We start from the raw sequence: 11,060 nt of genomic DNA, 5'->3' as shown, positions 1-11,060 counted from the left end.
TGCAAATCCACAAAGGAGCCTGGTGGGCTACAGTCCATGGGGTCACAAAAGAGTCGAACACAACTTAGCAATGAAACAACAATGACAACATATGGTCATTATATATGTATCATCTTATGTATATGAATATATTATATATGTAGTCATTATATATCTCTACTGTATATAAATTACTTATTAAAAGATAACATTAGAAAAATAGGTAAAATATATGAATAGGCACTTAGATTTGAGGAAATTAAAATTACTGATAAATATAAAACAAGAGGGACAAGGTCCCTCGTAAACTTTCAAATCAAACCAATGAGGTTTTATTGTTTTTTGTTGACTACAACATAAAATTTTTAAAAGATCCATAATGTCAAATAGTGTAGGAACATGAATAGGTATATACTGGCATAGTCATTTGGTATGGAGATTGTCAACCAACTCTTGAGATTTCTAAGCCACTGACCCAGCAATCACACTTGTATAAATAAAATCTGTACAAAACTGGCAACAAATTTAATGTTTAAACAGCATATACTTGTTACATTGCTGAGTACTCTATACAACTTCCTGAGACATATTATCCAGTTACTATTGCTATAACAAACTCTCCCAAACTTAGTGACTTAAGAAAACCACCAAAAGTCAGACAGGGCATGGTGAGATGGCCTGGTCTCTGCTCCAGGAAGCCTGGAAGCTCAGCTGGCAGGACCCATCATTCGTTGAGTTATTCGTCTGTGGGAACATTCAACTACAGCACCTACATGGAACCTGGGCCTGGGGTTCTTCAGAAAAATGATGATAGCCTCAGAATATTCCCATAGTACATGGTGACTCAGAGCTCCAAAAGTAGATATTCCATCAAACAATGTAGAGACTGCCTTGCCTCTCCTCTAGCTTCACAAGACAGTGTTGCTTCTGAAAATTTCTACTGTCACGAGCCTGCCCAGATTCAAGGGGAAGGGACACAGACATTGTCTCTCAATGTCAAAGTCACATGGTAAGACCATGAAAATACACAGGAAATCATCTCAAAATATATGTAGCAAACTGTTAAGAACTGTTAGCTGCAAGGAACATAGTGAGATTATAGTTGTAGGAGATGGATGAGACCCTTTACTGTCCCTATAATGAGAAGATTCTTCCCAGTGAGGCCCCAGTTGAGACATGTAAAGGACAAGAACATGCGAAAACTGGGAGTCTGGAAAACTGACTGCAAATAAAAGGGGGCATGAGACATGATTTGGTGCCAATCAAACCACCTCAGCCAAATTTCTAAAAAGCGCTATCCAATTACTCAAAGGTCAAGACACCACGCAGACAAATAGAAAACATCCAAATAAATGTCCTGATACTTGAGCTAGGCAATCTATCTGTGGCCAGACTTCTGTTGGTAAAGAGGCTGGGACCCTAACAACTCATGAGCTTCTGTGCTTGTTTTGTTTTGTAACACTTTAAAGTACAGTTTTCTCTCAACTGTAGTAATGGGGGAAAAAAAAGGATATTCTCTACCTATGACAAGTTTTTTGACCATGTTCTATTCCAGATCTAGATTTAGATTACAGGTGGAGCTACAAGCTAGAGTAAAGGAAGCATGGTATCAGGTGGGGGTTTCTTATTAAATTTAAATATTTTCAGCTGAAATTATTCAAGTGTCTTTATGCACACAGACTAACTCCTCAGTAGAAGTTTGTTACAAAAGTTATGACTGATAACACTGTGGTGAATACCCAGACTTGGGGTGAAAATGCAGTAAGGAAGACAGGGGGGCAGTCGTTTAGGATGACCCCATGGAACAGAAACAAGAGCCCAGAGATAGTCCCACATTTATATGGTCATTTGATTTTTGACAGAGGCCAAAGTAGTCCAATAGGGAGAGGAAAGCCTTTTCAATAAAAGGGGGGAAAATATGAGGTGAGGGGAGAAAGAACCCAATCCTTACCTCATAGCATACACAAAAATTTACACTGAGGTGGATAACAGACATAGTAAATGTTAAAACTATAAAACTTCCAGTCTAGAAGAAAGCACTGGAGTATATTTCCGTGACTCAAAAGAAGGGAAGAATTCTGTTAAAGAGTACAGAGAAAGCAATAACACAAAAAAAGTAAAGAGATTTAAATTTAAAAATCCCTCTTTTAAAAAAATTTATTTATTTTTAATTGAAGGATAACCGCTTTACAATATTGTGTTGGTTTCTGCCATATATCAACATGAATTAGCCATATAAAAATTTTTCTTTTAAAGATATGTTAAGAAAATGAATAGGCTATCCACAAACTAGGGAAAAAAGCACACACTAGATAAAGAAACAGTGTCCAGGATATTTTTAAGAATAACTTAGTAATAAAAGACAAACAAATCTAAACAACTCAGGTAAATAAGAGAGTCAAGTGATGCTCAGTGTAGAAAAACATCTAAAGACTTGCAGAAGATACCATTGCCCCCCAACGGTTTACCCAAACTCTGTATACAATGAAAGAGTCATTAAATATTTTTAAAAGATAACATTAACTGGTATATAGACACATCCATTATAAAGAAAATCTGATACAAAAATAAATATTTCCTTCCACCCATTTATCTCATCCTAATTAACTCTTCAGAGGGTATGGGTAATAATAATTCACTTACACACAAGGCTGAGCTACTATTTTTATTTCATAGCCTTTTAAAAAATATAAACCACAAAGTATTTTGAAAAACAGACATGGAATAATCATTTAGCAGCCACAATAGTACAAAAATAGTGACAGAATGAACTGTATAACAGAATCCCTACTGACTATGACAAGGAACATATAATGTTCACTAGGAAAGTAAAGTGACCAGCACCACCACTTTCCCATCATCAGTTATCAACCACAGGACCTATTCCCAGAAACCATTCTATGCACACAGGAACACATACAAATACATATGGTCAATGTGTAAATGTCAAGTTAACATCTGAATTTAGTTCCAAAATACCATTTTTACCTTTCCTCTGGAAGACAAGTTCGATGGCAAGGTGGAATAGTAAACACCATGGAATGGCAAGCATACAACTTATTCAACACCCCCCCACCCACACACACACCCAGCAAGTTGTAAAACACAAGAAAGAGAAAGGTTTGTCTACAACACTAGTCGCTAGCCACATGTGGCTATTTACATTTAAAGTATTTAAAATTAAATAACATTAAAATTTACTTCCTCAATCACAGTAGCAACATTTCAATTGTTCACTAGCCACACATGGCTAGTGGCTACTGTATTAGACACTGCAGATACGGAACATTCCTGTCATCATAGAAAGTTCTTTTGGACAGCCCTGGATGTGGGAAGTGTTTCTTCTCTCTTTGCTTAGCCAGGATGTAGGCTGTTTATGGAGGCAGCTCTGAGAAGCAATTCTTCCATGATATTCCTAGATGAGGTGGTGGAGAAACAGAAGGGAGTAAAGTAGCCTTTCTTTACATAGAGTACCCTGCCCTGTACATGAAAAGAATGATCCTTTTATGGGGATCAAATACACAACTAGACTGCACCAAAAATTTTTTAGGAAAAAGAGAGAAAAGATAAACAACACAGATGTGGAAGCATCAAGGTAAAACATTCCCCATCTCATTTCAAGCCTCCAAGAAGCAAGCACGTCCTCTGAGAAAGTCCAAGAGTTCCCAGGGACTAGAGAAGCCTGATGGGGACAGGTATACTGGCTGAGAGAGCAGTCAGTCCTGGTAAGTATTTCATGAGAAAACCTGGCCTGTTTCACTCTAGCCACACTCGGGTCACAGCAGTCTGCTTGGCATGCTGCCAGTTGTGAAGGAGATGCCGTTTTGAACCATCTCAAGCATTATGCTTCTTTACCACTGTATTTTGTATTCAGGGCACAGACTATAAGTTGTTCACCCAAGATACACTGTTACCTTCTTCCTTATGAAGAGAACTCAGATTTTTGTTGAAGGTAGTTACATGTCCACCTACAAAAACCACATTGCTCAGACAACTTTAGAGATAGCGGGGGCCAATGACACTGTTTGGCCAATGAGATGTGAGCAAAAGTTGTTGGACTGCTGAGAAAGCTCTTTAAGAAGAGGTAGCCTCACACTGGCATGCCCTGTTTTCCTCTTGGTCTTCCTCCGTCTTCTTGCTGGGAACCGAAAGAACCATCTTGGAACCTAGGGGAAAAGCCACGGGAACCTCAGGGCCATTCTGACTCTGATGTCTGTGAGCTGCTGAACTAGGCAGTACCATGAGCCCCCAACCTCCATCCTACATGAGAACAAAACGAAACCTCTACCAAAAAGAAAATTTTCATCTGAAAGTAAAAAATATCTTGCCTGAAGAATATGTGCATATTCAGTAAGTTTAAGTAACTTCAGAGAATCATATTAGGAGAGGGCAATGGCAACCCACTCCAGTACTCTTGCCTGGAGAATCCCAGGGATGGGGGAGCCTGGTGGGCTACAGTCCATGGGGTTGTGAAGAGTCGGACACGACTGGGCGACTTCACTTTCACTTTTCACTTTCATGCATTGGAGAAGGAAATGGCAACCCACTCCAGTGTTCTTGCCTTGGGAATCCCAGGGACGGGGGAGCCTGGTGGGCTGCCGTCTATGGGGTCGCACAGAGTTGGACACGACTGATGTGACTTAGCAGCAGCAGAATCATATTAATAGAACAAAAGTTTATTTGAACCCACCAAAGCCTCAACAGACCAGAGGTGGAGGAAATGAGCAGGTTTATTGTGTAAAATAGCTGCTATTAAGGAAAATAAGAGGATTTTTAGATTAATCCATCAGGAAGTTTTTTTTTGAGTGTCTATTATGTTCTGATTACTCTTCTGAACACAGGTCTACCCTTCTGCTTATCCTAATTCTTATATGATAAGATGCTAACTACTCAGATACTTAATCAGATCATTATTTCATATATAACTTTATTTTGTATAGACAAAGTAAAAAATGAAGAATTTATCATTGATTTCCCTAATTCAAACACCCAAAAAAGAAATATCAACATTAACAAACTACAATTCAATTTTTAATTTTCCCTTGTATGTAACATAGACATCTGACAGCAATTTCCTAATGGTTTCAGAGTTTTAATTAATTGTGGATTTAGCTTAAATCAGCATAGGTACCTTAGAGGAGTTATAAAAATTAAAAACAGAGTACAGTATTCTGCAAGTACTTTCTTCGTATTACATCAGTATACCCTTAGTATTCTGCAAGTCCCTATATTAGTAGGTATGGATTAGAAAAAAAAAGCATTTACCACTATCCTAAATGGTTTTACCATTGACAATGTTCAGAATTTTGGCCATTAAAAATGTTCAACTCTATTGCACTTATTTTGAAACTATAGGCAAAATTGGAAACATGAAATGTCAAGCTAAAAATGGGATATTGGTTTTTTTTTTTTTTTTTACTCACCTAGTTCCAAGTTTCCACCCCTGCAAGTGAACCAAAAACAAATCCTGGCACCTTGTCATTCCCAGAAAAGCCAGTGCATGGCACACTCTGGGAAAACTTTCTCTTATTCTGTGGAATCACACCAGATGGCATGAGTCCTGCGTCTACAGCTGTGCTTAAAACTGAAGTTGAGACACAGGAATTGACTTTATTAGACATTTTAGATTTCAGGTATGACTGTGATGTCATTCTTAGCCAACTTAAGAAGTTTATCTTTTCAAGTAGAACTGCAGGTTCATTTCATTTTCAAGTTTGGAAATCAGTGAAACATCAAGATCATCCTAATAAAATTTGAGTCATTTAAAATAGCTGAAATTTAGAAACAACAAGGAAATAAGAACAGTTGAAATAGAATATTAATATAACAACTGAATTATGGCCCATTTCCTTATAATGTAAGAAATTCAACTCAGCTTCTAACATTGCTGAAGTCGCTCAGTCGTGTCCTACTCTTTGCGACCTCATGGATTGTAGCCTACCAGGCTCCTCTGTACATGGGATTTTCCATGCAATAGTACTGGAGTGGATTGCCATTTCCTTCTCCAGGGGATATTCCTGACCCAGGGATCAAACCCGGTCTCCTGCATTGTAGACAGATGCTTTACCATCTGAGCCACCAGGGAAGTCCAACATTGCTAAAGAATCACTAAAAACCTCTTACTGAAAATAAAATATAGCAATTTTTAATAATCAAGTTATATAATGAGCAGTTATTTAAAATGTTCCTGACTTTTCAAATGCTTTAATGTCTAGCTCATATGTACACTGTCTTCAAAAACAGACTTAGTGTAGTGATTGTCAGGACCAGGGTGTGGTCAGTGGATGGAGCAATCAGTATCTACAAGGCTATGACCTAAACCATTGTGGATGTTGGAGCACTAGATCAAGAATGTATACAGGTTAGGACTTCCCTGATGGTCCAGTGACTGAGCTCCCAATGCAGGGGGCTTGGGTTCAATCCCTGGTCACGGAACTATATACTGCATGCCACAACTAAGATATGCTGCAACTCACATGCCAATAAGGGCACAACCAAGTAAATAAATAATTTTTTTTAAAAAAAGGATGTATACAGGCAGCAAAAAATTTGAATTCAAAAGTAGTTCTAATGTGAGAGACCAGTCTGTGTTGGGTTTTGAAAAACAACGACTGAATAAATGAATAGAACAAGGCAGTATGAGAATCTTTAATTCCCAGGGTTTAGCGCAGGCTCAAGGCAGAGACTGGACAATAGGAGTAAGTATTCATTTTTGCCTGTAGAAATGGGAACTTAGTAACTCATGAATTAGATTCTGAGGAGGTCATAAAATGGCACTGGCCACAAAAGAGAAAGGCAACCACTCCTTTCGTAGGAAGCTGAGTTAATAGAACTAGCAAAGAGATTGACTTAAACCTGGGATAGCAGCAAACTACTCACCCTGAGTTCTCTAGTCTCCTGTCTAGAAGAGTCAAGGGTGGTTTAAACCTTTGGACACCAGTGGCATTACTAGGAAGAATAAAGGATTATAAAATCAAGTCAAACATGTGGTTAAAATAATTTGCATTCTGATTATTTATAAAGTAGGAAGTGATTGTTTTCATCCTTATAAACTATTAATGCTTATTAACTACTCCCACACTCATCTTCAAAGTCTGTAATAACCACACAACTGTATAACTAGATGTCACTGTAGGGGTGTCAACCAATTAGAGAACTACTGTTCAAAGTACAATTTAGAATCACTGTAGTTGATTCTGGGATTCAAACTGGGAATTCAAATAAAGTCTTATTACACCTCCCATAAAGAGAGGTATGTGTGTGTGTATATATACATATATATGAATTCATATGTATGGATTTACTTATGACATATTTAAAATTCATATATATATGAATTCATATATATGTATATATGTGAATGTATATATATGAATTTATTTATGACCTTATATTTAAAATAAACTGCTTACTTTATTCATAATAGCGCCATTCCAGTAAAGTGAAACAGAAAATGTAGGAAATTATCTGAATGTCTCAGACCAAAACTTTCCCCATAAGTAGTGAGACTATTTTTCCTTCTACTGAATTATTAAAATAATTGTCTTCCACTTCACTTTCATATTCTCAATTTAGGTTAACACTTAGCATTTGGTTGTTTTTAGCCTTTCTACATGGTCTGTCTTTGTGCCTAAAATTAATAAGTGTTTTCAGTGTTATAGTCATGATTTGGATGGCTTATCTTACCCCATGGCTGAACCCCAAATCTTCCCGTATTGAAAAGACAAACTATATCTGCATTACATATTTCAACTTCAAGAACCCCTGTTCTATTTTCCAATAGGGCATATTTATCAGTCGCAATCATTTCTCACATCCCATTCTAATTTTTAGGATCCTCTACCAAGATGCTGTACTAGGTTGGGAATTGGTTTGGCTCCTTGGTTCCTATAGAAGCTCCCTGGCTCTGAGTAGGAGAGGAGCCCTTTATGTCACTGCACCCATTTCCTTCATCTTGAACCCTCACTTTTGTAAGGGCCTGGGTCTTTAGAAGTTTACCCAGGGACAAAGCAAAACCAAGGGTGGTCCCTGCTTACCATCGCAGAAGTCGTCTGTCTCTGGTTACTCCCGCCTGACCGGCCGGTAACTCCACCATCCTCCACACACCAGCCCAGGGCAGCAGCTCCGCTCCAGAACCTGAGATGGCAAAGACTGAGGAAAGAGCACCTGGAAGATGAAGTTATTTCCCAAACTAACATTGCCCGGAGGGTACTTAGGGCCACACGGGTGAGAAGTTACTTCAGCCCGTCCATCTAATCATTCTAATCACCTAGGACAGCCTGGCAGAAACGTCAGCCTCCATCTTCCCGTGTTATCCATCCCTGTTGCCCTACCACGCGAAAATGGCCTCATTTCTTCAGCCCTCCATGGCAACCCCAAGAAATCTCCCAGTGACTCCCACTCTAACGCTCACCCTCCTGCTGATTCTATACCTACCCGCCACAGCAATCCGCAGGCACCTCCAGGGTCAGAGTCTAGAATAGGAGCAGGGATCGGGAGAAAGGGGAGATACCCCATAACAAATGGGCCACTCAACCCTCTCTCCCACGCACTGCCACTTGAATCCCACATAGGGTCTACCACAGCACAGACATTCAAAACAGTATGTGGAATACTCCGAGTGTGACCTGTTTTCTCCTGTCTCTTATCCCAAAGGTTAGGCTGACATTCGATTTTGTTGGAAAGTGCCTGGACTGAATCATCTGAATAATTTAGTTTTGGATCCCTGGAACACAAGATAAAAATGCAGTTGGACTGGAAAGAAGAGCTTGCAGGTCCTCAGAGCCATTCTGGCTTCAAAAGCTAACCTCCTTTCTTTTTTGTATTTCTCCCCACTCTGGAAAAGCTTAGGGTCCCTCCCTAAAAGTACACCACCGGCCCAGACCCCAGGCATCCATCATCCCTGACATCCCAGCTCGCCCTGAGCCCCTAGCTTCCCGGAGGAGCAGAGAAACTCGCCCATTTGCCAACAGCTCCCATGCCCAAACGGACCTGCCAGCGAGGCAGCCGAGCCTGGCCCTAGAACCCGGGCGGCCGTGCGGCCAGAGAATAGAGGCCGAGCCCCAGCCCGGTGCCCGCACAGTTCCATGCCCTCCCGCCAGTGTCCGCGCGGCGCCTGTCACACCGCTTGCTCGCGGGAGAAGCCCCAAGGCTCCCGGTGCAGGGAGAGGCGCCCGGGCTGGAGCGCCCCGGCCGTATTGGCCACCGAGTTCTTCAGCTGTTTGATGACCACGAAGAGCAGGAGGAAAAGTAAGAAGAGCAGAAAGAAGAAGAGCGCCAGGTAGAGCAGAAAGTTGAGCTCCCACTCCATGCTGGAGGCGCCGGCGCTCAGCGGCCGTGCGCGCTCCGCGCGGGTTGCCTTTGCCGGCGTGGCGCGCCTTCAGGGTCCCACCTCCAGGCTCCTCCCGCCCGCGCAAGGGCGCCTCGTCTTGGGCCACGGTTCGGAGGTCCACAGGCAGCTTCGTCCAGCTCAGAGCAAACGCGCCAAGGAGCCGGTGTAACCCTGGCTCCCACCCTCCCAGTAGCCACAACAGCCTCTCTACGGCAAGATCCTCTCCAGAGCTCTTGGGGACGAGTGGATTTTTCTAGGAGCGAACTTCAGTGGGAGGAGACAGGGAGAAGAGGTGACGGCTCAGCCTCCCAGCGGGTGTTGGGGTTGATGTTTTGCAAATGATTTTAAGATTTCCACTTCCAGCATTTAGTGGGATCTCTACCCTTTCCCCTTCCTAGTAGATTTGTTTCGTTATTTTCCCTTTTTCAGGCTTTTCCAAAGGGCAGGCAAAGCCATGGCCCAGAGACCCAAAAGTGACAGTGAAGGCCGGGGTCCAAAGGGCTGTGAGATGACTTAAGGGTGCCTGAGTGAGTGCCAGTTCAAGTGCCTTGCTCTTCAGATTGCAAATGTTCTCAGTATAGAGCGGCACTCATTTAGAAAAACATTAAAGAGAAAATGCATTTCTAGTTAAACTGTATAAAACCCTCTAAGGTCGACTGAGAATCCAATTTCTTTGGTGGAAAACAAAAACAACAGAAAAAAAAAAACAATTTACTTAAAATGCTTCCTTAAGCCCCTAACACCTCTCTGTAGTTAAGATTACCCACAGCCCATATGGTACAGCTCTGAAAAAAAAAAAAAAAAATCCAGCTTATCTACCACTGTGTAACAAATTACCCAAGAACTAAGTGGCTCAAAATAACATAAACATTGGTCATAGCTCACAGTTTCTGTGGGTCAATAATTTGGGAGCACTTTGCTGGGTGATTCTGACTTGAGGTTTCTCATGAGCCTACCATCAGATGTTAGCCCAAGAGGCAGTCCTCTGAAGGCTTGGCGGGAGCTGGAGAGTCCACTTCCAAGGTGGCTCACTTTCAGGGGTAGCAAGTGGCGCTGGCTGGCTCTCAGTTCCTTCCAGTGTGGGCTTCCCCACAGGGCTGCTCGGTGTTTGCACAGCCCTCTGCTGGCAACCTGCAAAGCATAAGATCTGAAGGCACTTCCCCCAGGGATCTGAAAGGAGGCAGAAGCTGCAGCGCCATTAACAGTTGGCTTCAGAAGGCATAGGCGGTCACTACCGCAGTACTGACTCGGTCGCACAGGTCAGCCCTCTTCTATGTAGGGGTCTGAGGACATGAATATCAGGGGGTAAGGATCATTGGTGGCCAACGTGGGGTGCAGCTATCAAAGCTGCTAACACAATGGGTCATCACTGCCCACTCTATGAGCCTCCGACTTTATTTCATTCTTTATTTGTGAAGACACAAGAGAGGCCCCTGAAATGAATCTGGGGAATAAGGGCTGATGTACAACATCCCAGACTATGTAATGGGCTGTCTGTAATAAGTGGCTCTCCCAGTGAAGGCAGGGAGTTCAAAGAAATAGGATGGCATGGGACAAGTTGTGAACTGGAAATCTCAAAGTCCCAATTCTAGTGTCAGCTCCACATGTCAGGGGTCACTTCAGCTCTCTGACTCTCCATCCCCTTACCTGTTACATATCTTGCTTCCCTTTTTCTTGAGTTTGTTGTGAGGATCAAAAATGAGTGGAATGTTGAGTAAGAATGTTTTGCTAAGTAAATGACAGACACTAT

The 11,060-nt window shown here is 41.6% G+C and overlaps 1 protein-coding gene across 1 annotated transcript; it reads right to left on the bottom strand.

Annotated features, from left to right (window-relative positions):
* Positions 1 to 2,629: 2,629 nt before the first annotated feature.
* SMIM43 (small integral membrane protein 43) lies at positions 2,630 to 9,289 on the bottom strand. Its single transcript, XM_040237372.1, has 3 exons — positions 8,016 to 9,289; positions 6,859 to 6,927; positions 2,630 to 4,145 (listed from the first exon to the last, which is right to left on the bottom strand). Exon 1 carries the CDS (start codon positions 9,287 to 9,289, stop codon positions 9,098 to 9,100), a length of 192 nt encoding a protein of 63 aa, XP_040093306.1. The 3' UTR covers positions 2,630 to 4,145; positions 6,859 to 6,927; positions 8,016 to 9,097.
* Between the last annotated feature and the right edge of the window lie 1,771 nt (positions 9,290 to 11,060).

This window comes from Oryx dammah, unplaced genomic scaffold, assembly GCF_014754425.2.
Source record: "Oryx dammah isolate SB20612 unplaced genomic scaffold, SCBI_Odam_1.1 HiC_scaffold_3, whole genome shotgun sequence".
NCBI lineage: Eukaryota > Metazoa > Chordata > Mammalia > Artiodactyla > Bovidae > Oryx > Oryx dammah.
Note: the sequence above shows the minus strand (reverse complement) of the source record. Positions and strands in the feature narration are given on the sequence as shown.